Raw genomic sequence first — 26821 nt, 5'->3', positions numbered from 1 at the left:
AGTTTACTTTGTCATGATTTTTTTTTGAAGATTTGTACCAATGTCTAAAAAAAGAGCCGGGTTATCTTTTCTAGTTTAAGATAGGAGGCTTAGCACTTTCTAAGGAAATAACACATAGCCCTTGTTCTCAAGGGACTTCTCTCTGTTCTAATCTTTGTGTACAACACAGCTAAACCTAACCTCCATCCTTTGAGTTTTCACAGCTTGAAGTCTGTATAGATGAGTGGAATGTTCACCACATTCTCCACTTCTGCTTCTAATCTCTTTTTTAAAAGCATCCTCTTTCTTCTTGTAGCAAAGTGTTGGTATGAGGCCATCTTTGGCCACCAGGATGGCTTAAAAATAAGAAAGACGTATCTCCCTAGCAGGAAGTCCAGAGGGAGAGTAGATACTGGTGATGAAGTCAGCAGGGGTGTTGGTGCCTCCCCATCACCCAGCCTGCTATCTCAGGGCAGTTCCTCCAGGATGCCAGCTGGCTGCCACGGCTGACGGACTCACAGGCAAATGACAGCAGTGCAGAGAAGGAAGAAATGAGACTTTCTTCCCATGCTTCTCTCTCTTTTTTTTTTTTTTTTTTTTTATCAGTGAGGAGCATCTGTCCCAGGAAACCATCCATGAGACTTCTCCCCATATCTCCCAGGTCAGAATTACACCACATGTCTAGACTGATCACTGGCAAGGGGTTACATGGTAGGCTTAGATCAGTTACAAATCACCCAGGGACGGGGAGAGAGCCACCGGTGTCTCTTCATTAAGCCACAATGTTTAATGACTTTGCTCAACTGTGTGAGCAGAAATAAGAATAAGTGAATAAGAAAGACAGAACTGTCTGACCATTGTTGGGAGGTGTGTGGGAGAAGGAGAGGGTGGAAAAGTCCTCACTGGTTCTGAAGAGAATTAGAATTGGCTCTATTACATCCCCGGTGGTAAAGATCAATTTGCCAGGCTGTGGAAAGGAGCTCCAGGACATTGCTCATCATGAAGGGAACCCACTCATTTTTTGGCTGAAAGGAGAGGCAAGGGCCGTTTGTTCTCAGTAAACTCTCAGGATACAGTCCCAGCAGCTTTGGTGGAGACTGACTTAGACACAGGGAGGCAAGCTACCTGGCCATGAAGGCGCAGATACACAGCCTCTCAACCCCCATCAGTTCACACTCACTCACGGATTCGTGGGCTCAGCCATGGACTCTCTGTCAAGCCGTTGGAGCGGGGGGCTTTGCACAACAGAGCAGATACTTTGTCTTTTCCCCATGTGACTTCCAAGAAGCCCCCCTGGGAAAAGGCTGGTTGGGTCCTGTCCAAAATCCGACTCTGTTCTTACATGGACACCAGAGGTTCCCTGTGGACAACCTCCACTGAGCACCAGTGCCATTTCCAGCCTTGAGATGTGTATTCAAACCAGTTCTGTTTTTTTGTTCAAGCCATTTCTGTTTTTTAAATTTGCACAGATAGGAAAAGTCATTGAATTCACATGATTATTAGATACTTTTTATTCAGGCAATATTTATCTTCAAAACTCCTACTTCTAAAGTTTCTGTTTACTCTTTTTTGTTCCTTAAAAATAAAAGGCAACTTGTGTAATTTGTTAGGATTCCAGCATTGAGACACTGCATGGAACTTGTCACCACAAATGAAAATATAATCTACACAGGAGCCAGGAATAGCATATTTGCCAAACAAAAATATCTGAAACACTTCTGCTCTTATTTGTTCTTCATATTTATCTGTATTATTATTATTAATTATTTTTTATTATCTGTACATAATACACCTATATGCTGCTAATGTGTTTGTAAACTAAGTCTTGAAAAGCATTGTTGTTTAGTTGCTAAGTCATGTCTGACCCTTTGCAACCCCATGGACTGCAACATGCCAGACTTCCCTGTCCGGGACTATCTCCCAGAGTTTGTTCAAACTCATGTTCATTGAGTTGGTGATGCTATCCAAACCACTTCATTCTCTGTCATCCCCTTCTCCTCCTGCCCTCAATCTTTCCGAACTCCAGGGTCTTTTCCAATGAGTTGGCTCTTTGCATCAGGTGGCCAAAGTTTTGGAGCTTCAGCTTCATCATCAGTTCTTCCAATTAATATTTAGTGTTGATCTCCTTTAGGATTGACTGGTTTGATCTCCTTGCAGTCCAAAGGACTCTCAAGAGTCTTATCCGGCACTACCATTCAATAACATCAGTTCTTCAGTGCTCAGCCTTCTTTATGGTCCAACTCACATCCATACATGACTGTTGGAAAAGCATAGGAGATGGAATTTACCTATAGGTTCTAATTGATTTGCACTTTCATTATTCAGTATAAGGGCTTCCTTGATAGCTCAGTTGGTAAAGAATCCCTGGTTCAATTCCTGGGTCAGGAAGATCCACTGGAGAGGGGATAGGCTACCCACTCCAGTATTCTGGACCAGAGAATTCCATGGACTGATTAGTCCATGGGGTCCAAAGAGTCGGGCTTGACTGAGTGACTTTCACTTTCTTTCACTTTATTCAGTGTTACCAACACTGTGTCTCATAATCATGCATGCGTGCTAAGTCACTTCAGTCATGTCTGACTCTTTGCAACCCCATGGACTGTAGCCCTTCAGGCTCCTCTGTCCGTGGGATTCTCCAGGCAAGAATACTGGAGTGGGTTGCCATGCCCTCCTCCAGGGGACCTTCCTGACCCAGGATCGAACCTGGTCTCTTATGCCTCCTGCATTGGCCGGCATGTTCTTTAACACTACTGTCACCTGGGAAACCCTCAGAATCACTATATCCTAGCTCTCTTCAGGTGTATAGACAAAATAGAGCAGCATTTAAAGTGGAGGAAGTTTCCTTTATTCATCCTTGTGGAAGATGTTGTTGGGGCCCCACCTATCCCCTGGCTGATTAGCATTTCCTGTACATGGACCCAATGTCCACCTGCCTCATGGGCAGCTCTGCCTGAGATATCCCTGGCTGTCAGGGTCTCTGTGCTCCAGCAGGGGAATTGATACTCATAGGAGCAGCCTGAGCCAGTAGATGAAGGGAGCTGGTCCCTGCCCTTGGACAGAGGAGCCCAGAGGCGTGTTCTATGCCTGCCCCCAGGGTTCTTCCACAGAATTAAGCCCCAGTCATCCACAGTGATAACTTGCTTGATAACAGGCCTTTGAATGGTTCCCCTCCCTTTACTTCACTTTCCTACCCCCTTGCCTGGATTGATTACCTGCTTCATGTCCTGTCTCAATGTTTGCTTCCTGGGTACGCCAAACTAAGAGAGTTCTCTAGAACAGAGCATGGCTCAATACCCACGTTATCTTTTAAAATCTAGTTATATAAAGCTCAAATGCTTTTGGGGGGATAAAAATTTGGATAGATAAATGGCAGGGGGAAGGGAGGAAGGAGTAGTTTATGAACCTGCCAGTTTTTTAGCTTTTAAGAAACACCCCTTCCTGTAACGTTTTTATTCCACATTCCATAATGTATACTGTGGTTGTGTGTGTATATCTGTATGTGCATTACTCTAGAGAATGATATATAGCTGCTGACATTCTCTCACTTTCTTTTTTTTTTTTAATTTTATTTTATTTTTAAACTTTACATAATTGTATTAGTTTTGCCAAAATGAATCCATCACAGGTATACATGTGCTCCCCATCCTGAACCCTCCTCCCTCCTCCCTCCCCATACCATCCCTCTGGGTCGTCCCAGTGCACTAGCCCCAAGCATCCAGTATCGTGCATTGAACCTGGACTGGCATCTCGTTTCATACATGATATTTTACATGTTTCAATGCCATTCTCCCAAATCTTCCCACCCTCTCCCTCTCCCACAGAGTCCATAAGACTGTTCCATACATCAGTGTCTCTTTTGCTGTCTCGTACACAGGGTTATTGTTATCATCTTTCTAAATTCCATATATATGCGTTATTATACTGTATTGGTGTTTTTCCTTCTGGCTTAGCAGCAGCTCAAGTAGTTTTCTTTTTTTGAAAAATCACATGCTTATTAACTCTCATAGTCTATTCACATAATGCAAACATAGACCTCCCTCTGCAGACTATTGGTTTATAGAGGGCAAATAGCGTGTGTTAGTCACTCAGTCATGCCCGACTCTTTGCGACCCCGTGAACTGCAGTCCACCAGGCTCGTCTGTCCATGGGATTTTCCAGGCAAGGTTTGTAGAGGGCAAATAGTAAAGAATGGTGAATTCATGTCTTATGCTACTTGGAATCCACCTGGGGAGAAGGCAATTCAGCTAACTACAAAGTAGTTTCTGTGTGCAAAAGTGAATGTCCTGGGGCTCCAGTCTATAGATTTTGTCTTTTTTCTTTTCTCAAAGGAGGGTTAGAGGTCCTCACCCCCATCCCCGGCTCTATTATTGCATCTATCATGAAGTTGTTCAACTATTTTTACATTTGTTGGCATTCCCTGTGGTTCTGAGCTTTCTTGGAGGGCAGGAGTTTTGTCCTTTCCATCTTTGTATCTTTGTTTTATCCTTTTCATCTTTGTGTCCCCAGGACATGGCATTGTGTTTGGCATTTGATAGCAGTCAATAGACGGTGAAATAACAGAAACGTGGGACTTTTGATGTGAGGGTATTTGGCAGTGGCTGCCTGGTGCCTTGTGTGGACCCTGGAGTCAAGCTCAGCAGAAGAACTTTGCTCCCTAGGTGCTGGTGTCTGCTGCTCACCTGTCCCCACAATATATGGTGATGTCATTTGAGCCCCTTCTGTGTCCAAAACCTGCAACATGCCTGTGATCAGGGGTGGGGAGGAAAAGACCGGATGAATCAGAGTTTTTGCCCTGAAACAACTGGAGTCAGGAATTTAATTGTTAAAAGCAAAGGCATCTCATAGATTATAGCATATGATGATGATCTGTAAAATAATTTTATCCTTTTCTCTGACCATAGACATTAAAAATGTTTCTGAATTGTGGAAAGGAAAAACAACTGCAATGAAATAAAATTCTACCTGTAGTATAGTCTTCACTAACACCTACAATTTTTTTCAGCTACTTCTTTAGGTATGTTTAGTTCCTGGCTTTTCTGTTTTTTATTTTTGAATAAATATCACTCTGCCATTTTTCATGTCCTTTTAGATTTTAAAGGGGATTAAATAACTTTTAAAAGGATGTTTGTCCACTTTTATGATCCTTCTACCCATAAGTTCAGTTCAGTTTAGTCGCTCAGTCGTGTCCGACTCTTTGTGACCCCATGAATCGCAGCACGCCAGGCCTCCCTGTCCATCACCAACTCCTGGAGTTCACGCAGACTCACGTCCATCGAGTCAGTGATGCCATCCAGCCATCTCATCCTCTGTCATCCCCTTCTCCTCCTGCGCCCAGTCCCTCCCAGCATCAGAATCTTTTCCAATGAGTCAACTCTTCACGTGAGGTGGCCAAAGTACTGGAGTTTCAGCTTTAGCATCATTCCTTCCAAAGAAATCCCAGGGCTGTTCCCCTTCAGAATGGACTGGTTGGATCTCCTTGTAGTCCAAGGGACTCTCAAGAGTCTTCTCCAACACCACAGTTCAAAAGCATCAAGTGTTCGGCGCTCAGCATTCTTCACAGTCCAACTCTCACATCCATACATGACCACTGGAAAAACTATAGCCTTGACTAGACGAACCTTTGTTAGGAAAGTAACGTCTCTGCTTTTCAATATGCTATCTAGCTTGGTCATAACTTTTCTTCCAAGGAGTAAGCGTCTTTTAATTTCATGGCTGCAATCACCATCTGCAGTAATTTAGGAACCCCCAAAATAAAGTCTGACACTGTTTCCACTGTTTCCCCGTCTATTTCCCATGAAGTGATGGGACCGGATGCCATGATCTTCGTTTTCTGAATGCTGAGCTTTAAGCCAACTTTTTCACTCTCCTCTTTCACCTTCATCAAGAGGCTTTCTGCCTTTCTGCACTTTCTGCCATAAGGGTGGTGTCATCTGCATATCTGAGGTTATTGATATTTCTCCTAGCAATCTTGATTCCAGCTTGTGCTTCTTCCAGCCCAGCGTTTCTCATGATGTACTCTGCACAGAAGTTAAATAAGCAGGGTGACAATATACAGCCTTGATGTACTCCTTTTCCTATTTGGAACCAGTCTGTTGTTCCATGTCCAGTTCTAACTGTTGCTTCCTGACCTGTATACAGATTTCTCAAGAGGCAGGTCAGATGGTCTGGTATTCCCATCTCTTTCAGAATTTTCCACAGTTTATTGTGATCCACACAGTCAAAGGCTTTGGCATAGTCAGTAAAGCAGAAATAGATGTTTCTCTGGAACTCTCTTGCTTTTTCCATGATCCAGCAGATGTTGGCAATTTGATCTCTGGTTCCTCTGCCTTTTCTAAAACCAGCTTGAACATCTGGAAGTTCATGGTTCACGTATTGCTGAAGCCTGGCTTGGAGAATTTTGAGCATTACTTTACTAGCGTGTGAGATGAGTGCAATTGTGTGGTAGTTTGAGCATTCTTTGGCATTGCCTTTCTTTGGGATTGGAATGAAAGCTGACCTTTTCTAGTCCTGTGGCCACTGCTGAGTTTTCCAAATTTCCTTCTACCCATAAATGTCCCTAAATCCCTCAGAAGATCCTAAGTTTTCAGACAGAAAGGAACAAAAATTAACCTAAATGTATCAGAGTTTTGGAGGTTCAGTTTTAATGATCTCAAAGTAAGAGCTAGTATGGGACTAGCTCACGGTGCTTCTGTGACACATAATCATGTGGCTCAGGACTCCAGATGCGGATGTGAGCAGTCACCCGCTACGCAGTGGAGGCAGAGGGGGATGTGTGCTGAACACAGATGGCTCTTACAGCTGAGGGGGCTGGGGGTTAGTGAAGGCCAAATTTCCAGGGACGTCAGCTGGAACCACACCATGGAAGTGGCCCACTACCACTGCCCCCAAGCCCGTGCCATTTCTTAGGATGGTGTGTGTGGGAGGGTCCTGTGCTCACCCTGTCCCTCAAGCTCACCCCCAAGGCAGGGTCCCAGGTTGGTCCAATTGACTGGCAGAACCTATGTCCCATATTGGCATCCCAACTCAAGGCAGGCGGGAGATACAGGAATTGTTTGCTGTCTGTTTGCTTTTATCTGTGGAAGGCAGGACCCCACAGCCCAGGGATCTACTACAGTGTAGGGAGGCTGTCTAAGATGCTGTGCCGCTAACATGACAGATGTCTGCTAAAATAACATCTCATGAAAATAGCAGGCAAATTGTCTAAATTGCTTGGCCTCTAGTGTTAAAAAAAAGTGTAGCAAAAAGATGAGAATGAAATATACAAAATTGTTAATGTTGATTATCTCTGTGGTGGATTGTGATCTATGTTTTGTTTTCAGATTTTTCTATAATAAAGCTATATTTTCTTATGAACTAGAAAAATAAGAGCTGACCATTAAAGAAAGGATTAGTTAAAATAATTGCTGCCTTAATAGATGGATGAAAACTCTTGAAAGTCCTAAGCAGATTGAATAATCTGTTAAATAGGTGAATATTTAAATTTTTTCAAAAAGCAAAAAGTTACTCTCTTATTTAAGCTGAGGTTAAAATCTATTTCCTGTGACTTTGCCCTCAGTGGGTGCAGTAGCTGCTGATCAAATTAGAGAGTCATGGCAGCTTAAATCAGGAGGGCCTCACACATCGCTCACCCTAACTTTATAGAACCCATTTCGGTTTGAAGTTTTAGAAAATACAAACATAGACACACATTTGTGCACACTGATCTGTTGGCTTCTCCAAGAGACCCAAGGGCAGGGGTCACAAATCCTCAGAGCGCACTATACCACAGACACACAGAGGTGCTTCTGCACTCCTCACTGAGGTTCCAGAGTTCTTAGGCCGTTTGACTTACTTGCCCCTTGAAGATCTTTCCTGCACTCCTATCCCTTGCTGGACACAAAGAAGTGTGCAGTTCCTGCTTTGGAAAGACAGCCATGACTTCTGCTCTGGGGCTCCCCTCCCTATCTGGAAGTTCTGTCCCTGGCCCCCTCCTCTGGACCTAGTTTGGGGAGCATGAACTCTTTTCAAGGGCTCAGTGTACCTAATGTTCTTGCCCCTGCTCCATCTGGTTCTGAGGGTCTCTTTCTCACTTCGGGCAGGGAGGACCCTCATCCCATTGGTCGGGGCTCCTTCAGATCTTTTCTCTTTGGCCTTGGTCTCTCCTTGGAGAATCAAAAGCTGGGAATTTGACTCAAGTTCTCTGTGGTTTGTGGTGTCATCTTTTTCCTGACACAGCCTATGCTGCTTGTTCAATGGGAAATATGTGAAAGGCTACAGGGAAATTTGGAGGAAAACAACCCTGAAGATCTCAAAGATATCACCTACCCCATTTATATGGAAAGTGGGCCAATTTGACAGGAGTGAAATTAGCTGTAGTTATCCAGATTTCCAGTCACTCTCCAAAGTTTGTCAGTTCCCTAGAAAGAAACATTGCCACTCAGGAAAGAGAACAGAAACTTTACAAAATTAGTGAGTCTGAGGGGGTGCCTGTCTTTGCAGCTGCTAAAAAGTTTCTCCCAAATAGCTGAAGTTCTGATAAAATAAATATCTGTCATGTTACTTAGCAGTGGTTGACAGACTGAGTGTCACTGAGTAGGGGCAAGCTTCTTGACTTGGTTTCTTTGCTCTTCTCAGCTGATATGACTCTCACACTATGTGACACGCAATGAGTTTCCTCCATCAGTTTTAGGTAAGAAAGGTCAAATATCTTGGCTTCTGCTAAAGATGATTGTAGTAGATGTTACCTGCCTTGATAGCCCTTCCTTTGTCTGCAAAACTGTGGACAAATGAGATTTGATGCTTTATCATCAGGCTGCCAGATAGGGCTTAGATAAAATCTAAGTATGTATGTAAAATCCCATGCTCTGTTGCACAGTAGTTGCTATTTGCAAGGAAAAAGTAAGCATCTTAAAGCTTCGGATAGCATTTGTTCCTTCCCAGTAAGAGAATACTGCAGGTTTGTGTGTGACTTTGTATCACCATGCATGTTAACCACTGTGACTTTTACAACTGCAAGTTGGCTGGGACATGGTGAGTACTGGAAAAACACCGTGAAGATGTCATTTGGCTGCAGCTTCATCATCTTTAGGCATTACAGGAGAACAGCTGCATCCGTCATTTCAAGCCCCTTTATTATACCAACAGTTTGAGATGCCACTGTTAATAACATGAGGTCATTTTAAACCAAATTCTTGCTAGAACAGCCTCTCTATAGAACATGATACCCAGCAAAAATTTCTCTAGAATCTACTCCATTATCAAGTAGGGGTCCAGTAGGGTGTTTAAGACCTAAGAAAACCCATGTGATAGCCCCTGTCTGATGTGACTGGAGGTGGTCCTTGGTTATATAAGGGAACAACTTTAAAATGATGAAATGACATAACTAAAACATTTATACCCAATTTAAGGAAAATATTGTACATTTTCTCTCATTTTTTGATGTGCAGCCAATGTCTAACGTCCTCTCATGAGAGGTCTCTTCATCTTTTTTGCATAAACTTGATTAAGTTTTCTAAGTTTACCTTCTTTAAAATGAAATGAAAATTTAGCAATCTCAGTTCAGAATGCTAGATTTTTACATTTTTAAATGAATATTTAAAAACTGTCTTAACAGTTACTTAACAGCAATTTTTTTGCAACTTGTCATTATTAACCATTGTGGTAAACATTTGACCTAGTTTTTCTAGCAGAGACAACACTCACTCACCCTTCATCAGTTTGTCATATTTAGGTTACAGATTTATAATACTGGGTACAAGTGGCACAAACAAGTTTGGGAATAGACGCTGTGACTTGGGTAAACACATATCTCAACTGGAAGGTGGTCCAGAGAGTGCCTGCTGGCTGCAGCATCCCCAGTACAAACAAAGGCAGCCCTGGGCATCTGTTAGAAAGGACTGCAGAGCTCTGGTTAATCTAGGATTTGGTTATAGGGCCTTTAATTAAGAGTTTCTACTATAAATATATTTTCATTAATATGCATAGGTAGAAACTCTCAAATAACATTACTACAAAATGTATTCTAGTACAGGTCCTGCAGAACTTATCTTAATGAACAGCTAAGGCTCACTTCTAATCAGTGGAATCTGTCTGCACACATAATTGGTATGCTAAAGTGCTTCTCCCTGGCAATCTGTTTACACCGTGGGACTGTAATTGGTTTGTTTATCAGTCTTTCTTTCAGTAGATGGGAAGAGATAATGTTTTGGTCCACTCCTCATTAGTTATCACAAATTTTGAATTAATAAATTGGAGAGATGATGAGCTCTTGTTCCATTTATACATGCTTGAATACCTCTGTCAATGTTTTTATATTTTTTTCTTCTCCTCAATACTGGTAGCTCCTAAATACTCCTAAATAAAGTATGCTATGCTAAAGGTCTTCCCTGATCTTTCCTTATAGCTCAGTCGGTAAAGCGTCTGCCTGCAATGCAGGAGACCTGGGTTCGATCCCTGGGTCGGGAAGATCCCCTGGAGAAGGAAATGGCAACCCACTCCAGTATTCTTGCCTGGAGAATCCCACGGACAGAGATTGGCAGGCTACAGTCCATGGGATTGCAAGAGTCGGACACGACTTAGTGACTAAACGACAAACCACATGCTAAGGGTAGTTTTAAAAAGAAAATAAACAGATATTGATTCTGCTGATATTGAGTTGATTTGGAAAATATTAGAGCTCAGAGACAAAGAGAAGCATGTGTATTTATACGCAGAATCAGAGAGGAAAAGAGAGAGTCAAAAAGAAAATCAGATGCAGAGACACAGTGGATTTTATAATTATATTCACACACACACATATATATATACATTAATATACAGTGTGTGAGAGAGAAAGAGAAACACCAAGATAGGAATAATGAGAGAAATAGAAAAGCAGACAGAAACAGGAAAGCAGATAAGGAGATGCAGGTAATATACAAAGAGATGGAGAAAGACAGAAATAGAGATGTCCTGAGAGGCAAAGAGAAATGGAGACACCTAGCGGCTGAGGGAGAGCCACCTCGGCCATGCCCACTCAAGCTTAGTTCTGGCTCCACTGGTTTGAGCAGAGGGGAGGGAGGCAGGTGCAGAGGGCCCCACTAGGACAGAAGCAGGCCAGGTCCCCAGGAGTCACAGGCCGGAGCAGACCTCCGAGTAGGTTATGGCCTGGGCATTAATTAGATGGTCCTGTAACACTGTCCATATCTTTAAATGTGTATTTTAGTTCTCAGTTCAGTTTAGTCACTCAGTCACGTCCAGCTCTGTGACACCATGAACCGCAGCACGCCAGGCCTCCCTGTCAATCGCCAACTCCCGGAGTTCACCCAAACCCATGTCCATCGAGTTGGTGATGCCATCCAACCATCTCATCCTCTGTCGTCCCCTTCTCCTCCTTCCCTCAATTTTCCCCATCATCAGGGTCTTTTCTAATGAGTCAGCTCTTTGTATAAGGTGGCCAAAGTATTGGAGTTTCAGCTTCAACATCAGTCCTTCCAGTGAACACCCAGGGCTGATCTTCTTTAGGATGGACTGGTTGGATCTCCTTGGAGTTCAAGGGACTCTCAAGAGTCTTCTCCAACACAATAGTTCAAAAGAATGAATTCTTTGGCACTCAGCTTTCTTTATTTTAGTTCTAAATGTATTAATTTTTTTTTTTTTTTTTTGCTGCAGAAAGGTACTGAAGGAAATCTGTATTGGAGAACTTAATCCAAATGAGACTGTGCAGGCCACTTTAGAGGCCCAGCTCCTTTCCAAGCTGAATCACCCAGCTATTGTCAAGTTCCATGCAAACTTTGTGGAGCAGGATAAGTTCTGCATTATCACAGAGTACTGTGAGGTGAGACTCTCCTTCTGGTTTTGAAGTCTTAATAAAAATCTGTTTCATAGTAAAAAGGTGTCTGTAAAGAGATATCTCAGAAGTTGAATGAGCCAGCCACAAAGTGAATAAAAATATTACCTGGGATATTGTGTCTTGCTGCTAAGAGTAATCATCTCTATGTAACTGGCAAACTGTTTTCTGACCAAGGGTTTCTTTTTTGGGGAAAACTCAGAATCGATGTATTTTTAAGGAGGAATTGCTGCATAAAAATGATCCAGCATTTTTTTGGTGTGTGTGGATTGGGGGGTGTATCCTTAAGCCTCTTACAATGGTTCGATTATTAGATGGACATTTAAAGCCATAACAGAGGCCTGGGCAGAGCAGAGGGATACTGCTGGAGTCCTGGATTCTAGCTCTGTGGTTCATTTTCCCCAGTGGAAACTTGGAAGTGGGAATACAGCTCATTCTCCCTATGAAAAGTCTTCATGTTAACTGACTTGTGATTCATGGCTTCAGGTGTTTGCAGTTTTCCCTGCCATTCCATGTTTCCCCCAAGTGATAATAGTTGTGCATTTTACTGAGCCCCAAGTGAATATGAAGTTGCTGAGAAAGGTGCCAGGGGTGGGGCTGGCAAGGTGCAGCGTAATGTGGGTCTGTGTGTTCACTTCTGAGAGGCTAGAGAGAGGGGAGTTACAGGAGTTGGGTCAGAAAGAGAATGTCCAAACTTGACCCTGCTCAGGAAGTATCTCCCAGAACATTCAGAGAGCTAGCCTAAGTCAAATGCAACAAAGAATCTTGTGTTTAGAATGTGTTCAGTTCATCATCTGGATGTTGCTGGAGCCCAAGTGAAATGATGCTAGGAAGAAAGAAGTTGCTCTTTAGAGTGGGTGGCAGGCCTGCTTGGCTCAGAGAGTGCTGGGTATTTGAGATGCAGAAAAGAAGAGGGAGGAGAAGCAACTCGGAAGGAGTAAAGATAGCAACGAAACTCAGCCTTGATTTGCTTTACACAGTAGCTGGTGTGTCATGCAAAATGAAACCAGTAGCCAAGTTAGAATATTTGAAAATTTGATACTGTCCAGGTCTTAGCTATTCCCCCTCAGGACAGTCTCCCTGGCACAGCCTTGTTGGGAGTTTGCCCATCAAATCTTGTTCCTCCTCTGCTTGAAGGAGAAGGAGGAGAAAAAAAGAAAAATAACCAGAACATTTGAGTGATTATATATCCTTCATCCAACGGATTGTTAAGAAAACCAGTAAAATGATGAGGTGTACAGAATGTGGCTAAGAACACCTACTCCAGCAATTATGCCACTGATCCATGCAAAATCCAGGGATTTACAAATGCAGCTACACTGTGATCCATCAGCCATAATTTAATCATTTTTTCTTTTTGCCCCATTCAGTTAATAAACTATCTTCTGTGGTAAACAACTGACTCCTATTGCTTTTACTACCTCTGCTGCTGCTTTCAGCACACTGAATTTTCCACAAAGACTTTCTCAGTTGTAAAATATTTTCCACTGTAGTGAGAACTGTTCAGTGGAACTTTGTGTGATGATGGTAATGCTCAATATTTGCTGCTGCTGCTGCTAAGTCACTTCAGTCGTGTCTGACTCTGTGCGACCCCATAGACAGAAGCCCACCAGGCTCCCCCGTCCCTGGGATTCTCCAGGCAAGAACACTGGAGTGGGTTGCCATTTCCTTCTCCAATGCATGAAAGTGAAAAGTGAAAGTGAAGTCACTCAGTCATGTCCGACTCTTTATGACCCCATGGACTGTAGCCTACCAGGCTCCTCCGTCCATGGGATTTTCCAGGCAAGAGTATTGGAGTGGGGTGCCATTGCCTTCTCCACTCAATATTTGTGCTGTCCAATATGGTAGTTGCTTAGTCACACATGACTCTTTAGCACCTGATGAAGTATGGCTAGTGTGGTTGAGGAGCTGAATGTTGAACTTTATTTAAATTAATTTAAATGTAAATAACCATGTTTAGGTAGTGGCTACCATATTGAACAGATCTTGATGATAAACTATAACTTTATTTCTTATATTAATTTTTAGTTATTAATTTAAATGTAATTTGGATCTACTAGAAAAGTTACAAAACACAGTGAACTCCCATATATCTTCCATCCAAATTTCAGTTCAGTTCAGTTCAGTCTCCCAGTCATGTCCGACCCTTTGCGACTCCATGGACTGCAGCACGCCAGGCCTCCCTGTCCATCACCAACTCCTGGAGTTTACTCAGACTCATGTCCATCGAGTCAGTGATGCCATCTAACCATCTCATCCTCTCGTCCCCTTCTCCTTCCACCTTCAATCTTTCCCAGCAGGGTCTTTTTAAATGAGTCAGTTCTTTGCATCAGGTGGCCAAAGTATTGGAGTTTCAGCTTCAGCATCAGCCCTTGCAATGAATATTCAGGACTGATTTCCTTTAGGATGGACTGGTTGGATCTCCTTGCAGTCTAAAGGACTCTCAAGATTCTTCTCCAACACCACAGTTCAAAAGCATCAATTCTTCGGCGCTCAGCTTTCTTTATAGTCCAACTCTCACATCCATACATGACTACTGGAAAAACCATAGCTTTGACTAAATGGACCTTTGTTGCCAAAGTAATGTCTCTGCTTTTTAACATGCTGTCTAGGTTGGTCATAACTTCTCTTCCAAGGGGTAAGTGTCCTTTAATTTCATCCAGGTTTACCAGTTGTTATTTCCCACATTTGCTTTATTATTCTGTTCATCTACTTTTTTCCTGAACCACTTGGCAGTAGGTTGCAGACCCGTTGCCCCTTTGTCCTAAATCCTCCTGTGAGTGTTTTCTAAGACTAAGGATATTTCCTTAACATAACGACAGAAAAAGATCAAACTCAGGAAGTGAACATTGATGCAATGCCAGTGTGTCATACGGTGATTCTGTGCGACCCCATACCAGCAGCATCAGCATCACTCGGAATCTTTAGTGAGAAACACAGATTGTTAGCTTCCACCTCAGCCGTAATGAATCTGTAAACTCTGGGGGCCGGGTCTGGCCATCTGTGTTTTGCCAAGCCCACCAGGTGAGCCTGAAGCACACTGAAATTTGGGAAACACCCATCTAACCCACAGTTCACACTCAAATTGAGCCCATCTGTCCCAATTATATCTTTAAAAAGGACATTTCTATAGGAATTTTTTTCTCCCGCAGGATCCAATCCAGGATCATTTGTGTTACTTTTTAAATACTGGTGGTTTCCGCAGGCTAAGCTGCCCCTCCCACCCCAGGGGCGTTGCCATGGTAATGGCCTTGGCCAGCAGCCAGGGAACAGCTGCGGGGCTTCCTGGCTCCACCTGCTGAGCTGTCAGCTTGTGACTCGGAGGGATGACGACGTGTGGGTCGCTGTTTCTCCTTGCTAACCGAGATATTTCTCATCTTCACACCCAAACTTCATCTTAACTCACAGAAGCCTGGTATTATCCTCTTTTTATTGAGGTAAAGTAATAATATTGGAAATGGCAGATGGCCAGACTTGCACCTCATAGGGAATGTTATCACCATTGAAATAGCTGGTGTTTTTTAATCTCCAAGTTTCCTCCTCTGTAATTTAATCTGAGGCCTTTCAAGACTGAAATACATATAAATGCATTCACGAGGCCCCTTATATTCACCACCCAGAGCTTTGGACTCGTCACATCAGGTTATGAGTGTTGTGTTGTTGCTTAGTTCAACATGGTGTTTGGCTGTTTGTGACCCCAGGGACTATAGCCTGCCAGGCTTCTCTGTCCATGGAATTTCCCAGGTAAGAATACTGGAGTGGGTTGCCATTTCCTTTTCTAGGGGATCTTCCTGGCCTAGGGATTGAACCTGAGTCTCCTACATTGCAGGCAGATTCTTTATCATGGAACCACCAGGGAAGACCAGTTATGAATGTAAAAAGCAAATAACCTGATTCTCAAAAGTTCCTGTCAAGATGTAACCAAATCTTCAATGGGGAATAGTACCCAAACTACAAAAGTGACAGGATATTTCAAATATCGGTGTCTTTATTCTCTTCCAGCCCGGGAAATGGGACTACCTGCTGTCCCCTGCCTCCTCTCCACAGTCTCACACTTCTTTATCTCTGCCCTTTCACAACATCCTTCCTCCTGGCTCCAAGTTTTCACTTCCCACCCATTCTCCCAGGTCCTGTGAAATGCCACCCCCTCTACAAAGACTCCTGTTATCTCCTGGCTGAAAATCACCCCTCATTCAATCCCTGAGTCTCATAGCGTTTCAGCTGGGTGACACTTAGCACATTATACATAGTATAATCCATCTTAGACTCTCAGCATGTGGGACTGATCTTTTTCTAATTCATTTTTGTGTCGCATCATGAGCCCGTGTAGTGAGCCACAAAGAGTTAGTACTCAGGAAATTTCTTTCCTTTTGACGAATTCTTTACCATTTGCTTCCAGCTGCTTCCCACCTCATTTCTGTCAAGTGCCGATGTGTAAAAGATTAAATACTGCGTCCTTCTATCTGTAATATATGTTGAAATCACTTTGCCAGAAAGCAGAGAAGGTTGGACTTGTCTTTTTCCTCAACTGTGATATTAACATGGCTAAATAAAAATTATATCAATATAGTGGTAGTGCTCAACCTTGGTTGCACTTTGGAATCATCTGGAAAGCTTTCAAAACTCCTGAGGGCTGAAGCCCTCATCCAGAAAGTCTGATTTAATTGATCTGGGGTATGACCCAGAAGGACTTATGAAAGCTCTCCAGGTGATCTAATGGGATGCCAGGGCAGAGAACTGCAAAAAAGGGAGGATGGCCAGTGTAGAAACAGAAAGGCAGAGTCATAAATGAAAACTGAGTCAGCATTTATGGATCACTGAGCAAAGATAAGGCTCAGCTGTGAACAGGGCGGGGGATGGGGGAGGGGGGAGCTGGTGAGGGGGGAATCTGGCGGGCCCTGCTGGTTGGTGTGGTTTTCTACTCAGGCCATTAGCTGGGTGCTCTTATTCATGAAAATTACCCCGTCTTGTTCTTCTGGTTCCCTGAGCAACTTTCTGTCCTATTATTTCTTTTCAAACTTTCATGCCCTGATATTTGCATTTTTTTTTAGTGGTAGTTGCCTGGAGCTGCTATACTGTTATGTTTGCCTAATTGTGATTATGAATTTTCCTCATTCTTTCTACATTTACTAATTAGGGTTCTTCTGTTAGAAAGAGCTATCCCATTGTTCCTTCCCCTCCGTTGATGTCTTTATTCAATTATTCATATCAGTATGGACTCGTGGATATTTATTTTATTCTATGGGTTATTGCCCGATGCTATCATTATTATTTTGTTTCTTAATTTGGCACAGCTTTGGCTGGTGGGGCTTCTTCAAATTGGCTCCTGTGTCCTCTAACCATGCCCCATTCTTTTTCAAAGAGAAGTAGATTCTTTTTTTTTTTTTAATTTAAATTTATTTATTTTAATTGGAGGCTAATTACTTTACAGTATTTAATGGTTTTGCCATACATCAACATGAATCCACCACGGGTGTACACATGTTCCCCATCCTGAACCCCCCTCCCCACTCCCTCTCTGTACCTTCCCTCTGGGTCATCCCAGTGCACCAGCCCCAAGCATCCTGTATCCTGCATCGAACCTGGACTGGCGATTCGTTTCTTATATGATATTATACATGTTTCAGTGCCACTCTCCTAAATCATCCCACCCTCTCCCTCTCCCACAGAGTCCATAAGACTGTTCTATACATCTGTGTCTCTTTTGCTGTCTTGCATACAGGGTTATCATTACCATCTTTCTAAATTCCATATATATGCGTTAGTATACTGTATTGGTGTTTTTCTTTCTGGCTTACTTCACTCTGTATAATCGGCTCCAGTTTCATCCACCTCATTAGAACTGATTCAAATGTATTCTTTTTAATGGCTGAGTAATACTCCTTGCGTATATGTACCACAGCTTTCTTATCCATTCATCTGCTGATGGACATCTAGGTTGCTTTCATGTCCTGGCTATTATAAACAGTGCTCCGATAAACATTGGGGTACACGTGTCTCTTTCAATTCTGGTTTCCTTGGTGTGTATGCCCAGCAGCGGGATTGCTGGGTTATATGGCAGTTCTATTTCCAGTTTTTTAAGGCATCTCCACACCATTCTCCATAGTGGCTATACCAGTTTGCATTCCCACCAACAGTGTAAGAGGGTTCCCTTTTCTCCACACCCTCTCCAGCATTTATTGCTTGTAGACTTTTGGACTGCAGCCATTCTGACTGGCGTGAAATGGTACCTTATTGTGGTTTTGATTAGCATTTCTCTGATAATGAGTGATGTTGAGCATCTTTTCATGTGTTTGTTAGCCATCTGTATGTCTTCTTTGGAGAAATGTCTATTTAGTTCTTTGGCCCATTTTTTGATTGGGTCATTTATTTTTCTGGAATTGAGCTGCAGGAGTTGCTTGTATATTTTTGAGATTAGTTGTTTGTCAGTTGCTTCATTTGCTATTATTTTCTCTCATTCTGAAGGCTGTCTTTTCACCTTGCTTATAGTTTCCTTTGTTGTGCAGAAGCTTTTAATTTTGATTAGGTCCCATTTGTTTATTTTTCCTTTTATTTCCAATATTCTGGGAGGTGGGTCATAGAGGATCCTGCTGTGATTTATGTCGGAGAGTGTTTTGCCTATGTTCTCCTCTAAGAGTTTTATAGTTTCTGGTCTTATGTTTAGATCTTTAATCCATTTTGAGTTTATTTTTGTGTATGGTGTTAGAAAGTATTCCAGTTTCATTCTTTTACAAGTGGTTGACCAGCTTTACCAGCACCACTCGTTAAAGAGATTGTCTTTAATCCATTGTATATTCTTGCCTCCTTTGTCAAAGATAAGGTGTCCATAGGTGCGTGGGTTTATCTCTGGGCTTTCTATTTTGTTCTTTTGATCTATATTTCTGTCTTTGTGCCAGTACCATACTGTCCTGATGACTGTGGCTTTGTAGTAGAGCCTGAAGTCAGGCAAGTTGATTCCTCCAGTTCCATTCTTTCTCAAGATTGCTTTGGCTATTCGAGGTTTTTTGTATTTCCATACAAATTTTGAAATTATTTGTTCTAGCTCTGTGAAAACTACCATTGGTAGCTTGATAGGGATTGCATTGAATCTGTAGATTGCTTTGGGTAGTATACTCATTTTCACTATATTGATTCTTCTGATCCATGAACATGGTATATTTCTCCATCTATTAGTGTCCTCTTTGATTTATTTCACCAGTGTTTTGTAGTTTTCTATATATAGGTCTTTAGTTTCTTTAGGTAGATATATTCCTAAGTATTTTATTCTTTTTGTTGCAATGGTGAATGGAATTGTTCCTTAATTTCTTTCTATTTTCTCATTATTAGTGTATAGGAATGCAAGGGATTTCTGTGTGTTAATTTTATATCCTGCAACTTTACTATATTCATCAATTAGCTCTAGTAATTTTCTGGTGGAATCTTTAGGGTTTTCTATGTAGAGGATCATGTCATCTGCAAACGGTGAGAGTTTTACTTCTTCTTTTCCAACTTGGATTCCTTTTATTTCTTTTTCTGCTCTGATTGCTGTGGCCAAAACTTCCAAAACTATGTTGAATAGTAATGGTGAGGGTGGGCACCCTTGTTTTGTTCCTGACTTTAGGGGAAATGCTTTCAATTTTTCACCGTTGAGGATAATGTTTGCTGTGGGTTTGTCATATATAGCTTTTATTATGTTGAAGTATGTTCCTTCTATTTCTGCTTTCTGGAGACTTTTTATCATAAATCGATGTTGAATTTTGTCAAAGGCTTTCTCTGCATCTATTGAGATAATCATATGGCTTTTATTTTTCAATTTGTTATGTGGTGAATTACATTAATTGATTTGCGGATATTGAAGAATCCTTGCGTGCCTGGGATAAAGCCCACTTGGTCATGGTGTATGATCTTTTTAATGCATTGTTGGATTCTGATTGCTAGAATTTTGTTCTTATTTCTTAGTTATATTTTGTAGATGAGGAAATGGGACTCTGGAGAGGTGGAGTGATTTTCTGGCAATCTCATGTCTGGAATGTTGGATCTCATCCAGAGCAGGACCAGGGTCACAGGGGAACAGGGAAAGTGCTCTTTTTTTTTCTTACTTGGCTTACTCCTGTTCCTCCCTTAATATTTAATGGAGTCAACCAACTAGTTCATGGTTCCTATCTTCCCAAACATGAAATTATCTCTTTCTACCTGGATGTGAACTAATATAGTTGGGTTGTTTTATTGTTCATATCAGCAGTGCTAACCAAACATGTTTCAGATGGTGGCTCTAAACTAAAGATAGATTTTAACACAGCCACAGTAATCAAGCCTGTCTTTGTGCATTATGCAAAATATGAAAATAACACTTTGCAATACTGCAGTGTACACCTGAAATTTGTCAAGAGAATAGATCTTAAGTGCTCTCAACACACATGCATGTGCATACACACACACACACACACACACACACACACAGATGCATGCACACAGGAGCCATCTGAGATATTGGATGTGTCAATCAACTTGACTGTGGCAGTCATCTCACAGTGCACATGCTCACCAGGTTATCATGTTGCACATGAAAGCTGCTCCTTCCCTTGGCTTATTCTCACTTATGTTTTGTGTCTTTATCTACCTCTATTTATATAATTCATGCATATGCATACACACAGAAATACATGTGTATCAATTTGAATACACAAATATGTCTTAATGTAATGATGATTTAATTAATTATTATATTTTCTATCAATAGGAGACTATATAGGGTTTGAAAGTAGAAAGTATGTGGACTTTGGCATCACATTTATAGATAAAAGCATTATTTTATGTCACTTCTTAAGAAAAAGTAAGTTGTATCATTTTATTCCAATTCATGTACATTTACCTCAGCAGGAAGAAACGTACACTAAAAGCATTTGGAAGAAAATTGGCAACTAAACCCAAGAGTGCTCAGTTATATTATCAGACATAAGCAGCATGATACTACAAGGTATTCTTTAGTAACCATTTAGAAACTGGGTCTCCTTATTTTGCGTTTAAGAACATAACATGATTTGACATCTTCCCCACTTTTTATGAACTCCATTTACAGATTTAAAAGCATATGATTATAAAATCTTATTCAACATTGACTTTCTCAAATACATCTTTTGCCTTTGAAAATTTTCAAACTATTGGACAAAATGTTCCCATTAGTAGGTGAGATATTTGGCCCATCTGTGTTATTATCTAACAGCCTTTTCTTAAAGTGTGGTCTATAACCTGTCCCAAAGTCACTTAGGATGCTTGTTAAAAATACACAATTCTTTGGTTCTCTCCTAATTTACCAAATCAGAGCCTCTGTTGATACAGCCCAGGAATATACATTTTAAACACTCTACTTGGATGTGTCTGACACATGCAAAATTTTGAGGCCTCCCGGAAGGATGTGTCAGAACATTATTTAAAGGAGATGTAGAGTGTGAGGGAGTGATGTAGAGTATGAGGGAGCTGAATCTTAAGATGTCAGCCCAGAAAATTAATCAGGGGCAGCTCTTTCATTTTAAAATGAAGAAGTAGGGCAGAACAATTTTTCAAACTGCTTCTAGCCCTGAAATTCTGAGATTATTTTGCCCTTTGTGTATGCTCTGAACATTGCAGTTGCATTGTATTCCGGCTCTGAGAAGGCTCTCCTCCCTCCTTTAAACCGGATAGAAGTGCTTCTATTGATGACTTAAAAAAACAGATTAACTTTTAAAATGAAATCCTTTTAAGATTTAAAACTTTTTAATGGCAATCAAAGATGGAGTTTAGACACTGTATTTGAGTTGCTCTTCATTTCTTCAAGGTTTTGGCATTTCAATCTCATGTTGGTTAACTTGGATGGTGGAAGGAGGCAAGACCATTAATCCATAAAATGGCACATTTTGGGTTACAGATATTTGAAATCTTAGAATTTAACATCAGGGCTTTTATTGAAACTTTCAAGGGGATGACGTTAGTGAAGGAAAACATTTTCTGTCTGTGGCATAGACTTAGAACAACATTAATATTGGCTCAAGTTAAAGTCTCCTTGAACCTTCTCATTAGAGTGGCTTTAGCAATAAAAGTCATTGTTAAATATTTCTCAAATACAAAGTCAAGGAAACAGAACGGGCCTACAGATACTGTAATAAGAACTTGTGAAACCAAACTGTGACATTTCATCCAAAACATTTGATTTTTACTTCGATGATGGCTTAACAAAAGAAATAAATGCTTTTCATATTGCTCAATTAAAATCAGACTACTTCACAAAAAATGGTTTCTTTCTTTTTGTATGAAATTCCTTGTGTCTTAATTTGTGAGTGGTTTGACCACCTTAATTAAATCCTAAGAAAATCTACAGAGTGTTTATTAAAGAACAAAGTAAATACAAGACAAATAGCTTTTCTTACAGATAAACATGCAGAATGAAAACTTCAGGGTGGGGAATAACTTAAGGAGAATAAGACCCAGCTCTCCAATTAATTTAATTTTTTGGCATTCTGTCCTCTTGTCAGTAGAATATGTCCTTTGCTTAATGCTAAAAACTAGTACATTTGTTATTCTTATGTGTCTACCTGAGAAGAGTGTTTGTGTACACCCTTCTTTTGACATTTCACTTTGAAGTGTCAATTATATTATTATTATAGCTTTGACTAGACGGACCTTTGTTGGGAAAGTAATGTCTCTGCTTTTAAATATGCTGTCTAGGTTGGTCATAACTTTTATTCCAAGGAGTAAGCATCTTTTAATTTCATGGCTGCAATCACCATCTGCAGTGATTTTGGAGCCCCCCAAAATAAAGTCTGACACTGTTTCCACTGTTTCCCCATCTACTTCCCATGAAGTGATGGGACCAGATGCCATGATCTTCGTTTTCTGAATGTTGAGCTTTAAGCCAACTTTTCCACTCTCCTCCTTCACTTTCAACAAGAGGTTTTTTAGTTCCTCTTCCCTTTCTGCCATAAGGGTGGTGTCATCTGCATATCTGAGGTTATTGATATTTCTCCCAGCAATCTTGATTCCAGCTTGTGTTTCTTCCAACCCAGCGTTTCTCATGATGTACTCTGCATATAAGTTAAATAAGCAGGGTGACAATACACAGCCCTGACGTACTCCTTTTCCTATTTGGAACCAGTCTGTTGTTCCATGTCCAGTTCTAACTGTTGCTTCCTGACCTGCATATAGGTTTCTCAAGAGACAGGTCAGATGGTCTGGTATTTCCATCTGTTTAAGAATTTTCCACAGTTTATTGTGATCCACACAGTCAATGGCTTTGGCATAGTCAATAAAACAGAAATAGATGTTTTTCTGGGGGGTTTATAGTTATGTAAAATTCTAAGCATAAGGGAATTATTCCTAGTTTTATGTGGGTACATATTAATATGTAATGTAACATAATAAAAACAATTTTTAGGTAATATTTAGGTAATATAATAAAAGCTAATACCCTTTAGAAGAATTTTGTTCTGGCGTGAGACAAAGTGCTAAATACAGAGTTTCTTCAGTAAACACTGATGGGAGTAGAAAGAACTGAGCTCTGCTGTGCTGTGCACGAAGTGAGTAGGCAATTTAAAGGGAGAGTAATGGAATGGATAAAGTCCACATAAAATGGACACAGTGCTGACAAAGGTCCCTATAGTCAAAGCTGTGGTTTTCCAGTAGTCATATATGAATTTGAAAGTTGGACCATAAAGAAGGCTGAGCGCTGAAGAACTGATGCTTTTCAACTGTGGTGCTAGAGGAGACTCTTGAGAGTCCCTTGGACTGCAGGGAGATCAAACCAGACAACCCTAAATATTCATTGGAAGGACTGATGCTGAAGCTGAAGCTCCAGTACTTTGGCGACCTGATGGAAAGAGCTGACTCACTGGAAAAGACCCTAATGCTGACCCTAAGATTCAGGGCCAGAGAAGAGGGTGGCAAAAGATGAGATGGTTGGATGGCATCACCTACTCAATGGGCATGAATTTGAGCAAACTCTGGGAGATAGTGAAGGACAGGGAAGTCTGGTGTGGTGCAGTCCATAGGGTCACAAAGAGTTGGACATGCCATAGTGACTGAACAACAATGGAGTGGAGGCAGAGGAGGGAATGCAGGCAGGGGGCCTAAGCATTCAGGGAGCTGAAATATGACTCAGAAAGTGGGAAGGCAGTTGGTTCCTCCGAACCATTTGATTTTGCTAGCTGGCACTTATTGAAGTTGGGCTCCTGCCCTCCCCAGTGAGTAGGGAACAGGGGCTCCATCTTGAGGTGTGGCTGGAACAATTTTTTTTGGCAGCCTTGAGTTTTCTCAAACAGGCACATTATGGGGGACTATGGTCATCCTAGGAATGTGACTTCGAGCTGTTAGAAATACGTTAACATTTGTTGAAGTCTTTTTTGACCAAAGGGGATGCCTAGTTAAGAAGAGGGCTCCAGAGGCTGGCAGCTTTTGGCCAAGTTGAGAGGTCTTGCAGTGATAGTATTAATAACTGAAAGTGAAAGTGAAGTCACTCAGCTGTGTCCGACTCTTTGCGACTCCATGGACTGTAGCCCGCCAGGCTCCTCTGTCCATGGGATTCTCCAGGCAAGAATATTGGAGTGGGTTGCCATTTCCTTCTCCAGGGGATCTTCCCGACCCAGGAATCAAACCCAGGTCTCCAGCATTGGAGGCAGATGCTTTAACCTCTGAGCCACCAGGGAAGCCCTTAATGGAAACATAAATATATGTATATACACACACACACTGTTTTGTTTCAGGGTCGAGATCTGGACTGTAAAATTCAAGAATATAAAGAAGCTGGAAAAACCTTTCCAGAGAGTCAGATAATAGAATGGTTTATCCAGCTGTTGCTGGGAGTTGACTACATGCATGAAAGGTATGTTCATTTGTTACTGAGGCAACAGGGTTTTTTTCACAGTCATGTCTGAACATGAAAAATGAAATTTGGGAGGTAGTTTGGGAAATTTGGAAAGCAAGTTTCATGGAACTTGCTTCCATGAAAAGGAGGCAAGTCCAAAGGTAAATGACTATACTTAGACATCTATGATACGTGCTTTTTTTATGAAAAAACTGTCAAATGATTATACCTAGAGGATTTACTTGATTACCTTTTTTGTTGTTCTAAAAATTGCACTGACTTTAAATACAAAACAGAAACTTGTACTAAACATATTTCTCTATATCTGATCCTATCCTGTGAGCCATAAGCATTTCTTTGGTACCTTTAGCATACTATTTTTATTTATACATTTATTACAATTTATTACATCTTCCAGCAGGCTTGAGCTGTGAATACCCTAGCATGCTGCATATAGATTGTGGGGTTACTTTGGAGTGTGTCAGTGCACATCTAAATGTGCTCACTCACGAGATGAGCTAAGGAATTAAGGCAGAAGATATATGTTCAGACCAAAAGTCAGTTTTGACATTAAGTATCTGATAAAGACAGTCAAAGTAGGCTATATGGGTTCAACTATTTATAATTTACCTTTGCAATATTGGCCTCAATTTTTTTTTTAATGTTATACTATTTTTCCTACAGGTCAAAAGCAAGATGTTTTAGATGTTAAATGTTTTATAGACCCATAATATGATAAGAATGCATTTGAAAAGATGAACATACATAGACAAATAGAAGTAGATGCTTTGAGGGATCCATGTTAGCTTTCAACTTAGGAATGGTAACAGTCTTCTTAAACAGAAGTGGAAGTTTGTAGGGTACACCAAGGCCTGGAAATCCATGAATGTCAAATAGTTTAAATGTGTCATCTGTGCTTTCTGATGGCATAAAAAGTAATTAATTATTTGGTGCTCCTTCTTCTGCTGATTATCTATATCTTCTGAAACACATGCTTGATAAGACAGCCACTGACTCTATTGACAATTCACAACAATCTTTTGAATGGTGTCAAACTATCCTAAGAGACAATGATAAAAGAATATGAAACAATCTTTTAATAAACCACCAAAACTGCTGAATATAAGACTTCTGTGTACATACAGTTATATTTGTATTCCTTTTATTTTCTCTACTATTCCTTGGCATGTTTGTTAACTTAGACATAGGGAAAACAGCACCTATAAAGATGCCAACTTTGATGTTCAGTGTACAAAATACAAAAGTGAAATCTGGTTGATTTAGGAACCCAAACATTTTTGATGTATTTTGGGTTGGCTAAGTAGTAGTTAAAATAAATGAGTTTAAAATAATCCTTTAAAGAGAGGATTTAAATTTGTTTTGAATCCTTCAGCATTCTAAGAAAGTCATTAAATAAGGCTAAATATTTGGGTATTTATGGATATATAGATCTGAAATACCATAATTTTTGATTCAGATAATAAATGATACGTCTTTCATTATTTTTTTTCTAACCAGTTATTGCAAAGTTTTTCTCTACAGATGGAGAAATTTCAATTTTATACTTAAATTTATTGATTCACTTATTAAATGATATTAAGAGTTGGGAAGATTCTCTGGAGAAGGAAATGACAACCCATTCTTGCCTGGGAAACCCCATGGACAGAGGAGCCTGGTAGGCTATAGTCCATGGGGTTGCAAAAGAGTTGGACACGACTTAGTGACTAAACAACAAAATAATAAAACAAAAAAATAAAGCCTAACTTCTTCTGGTTCAAGATGGCAGAGTAGAAGGATATGGACTTATCTCCTCCTGCAAGAGCACCAAAATCACAACTAGATGTTGAACAACCATATACAAGAGAATGCTGGAACCCAGCAAAAAAAGATATTACACATCCAAAGACAAACAGGAAGCCACAGCCAGGTGATGGCAATCATGATAAAATCAAATCCTATACCCACTGAGTGGATGACCCACAAACTGGAGAACAATAATGCCAAAGCACTCCTCCCACTATTGTGAAGGTTCTGAATTCCATGTCAGGCTTCACAGCCTGGGGGTCTAACAAAGGGACTGACCTTGAAGGCCAGTGGGATTTGATTACAGGACTTCCACAGGACTGGGGGAAATAGAGACTCCAGCCTTGGAGGGCACAACAAAATCTTGCATGCACCAAGACCCAGAGGAAAGGAGCAGTGACCCCACAGGAGACTGAACCAAA

The 26821-nt window shown here is 41.0% G+C and overlaps 1 protein-coding gene across 18 annotated transcripts in view; it reads left to right on the top strand.

Annotated features, from left to right (window-relative positions):
* The window catches only part of NEK11 (NIMA related kinase 11), a 274120-nt gene that overhangs the window by 44850 nt on the left and 202449 nt on the right, over window positions 1–26821 (top strand). For 16 of the 18 annotated variants that reach the window (XM_070794905.1, XM_070794932.1, XM_070794884.1 and 13 more), the window contains 2 exons: window positions 11608–11773; window positions 24496–24614. In XM_070794905.1, the coding sequence (XP_070651006.1) occupies window positions 11608–11773; window positions 24496–24614 (285 nt within the window). The remainder of the gene's footprint in view (window positions 1–11607; window positions 11774–24495; window positions 24615–26821) is intronic. The other 2 variants (XM_070794941.1, XM_070794977.1) reach the window with 2 other exon arrangements.

This window comes from Bos indicus, chromosome 1 (assembly GCF_029378745.1).
Source record: "Bos indicus isolate NIAB-ARS_2022 breed Sahiwal x Tharparkar chromosome 1, NIAB-ARS_B.indTharparkar_mat_pri_1.0, whole genome shotgun sequence".
Lineage (NCBI taxonomy): Eukaryota > Metazoa > Chordata > Mammalia > Artiodactyla > Bovidae > Bos > Bos indicus.
This window is presented reverse-complemented; position numbering and strand designations above follow the sequence as displayed.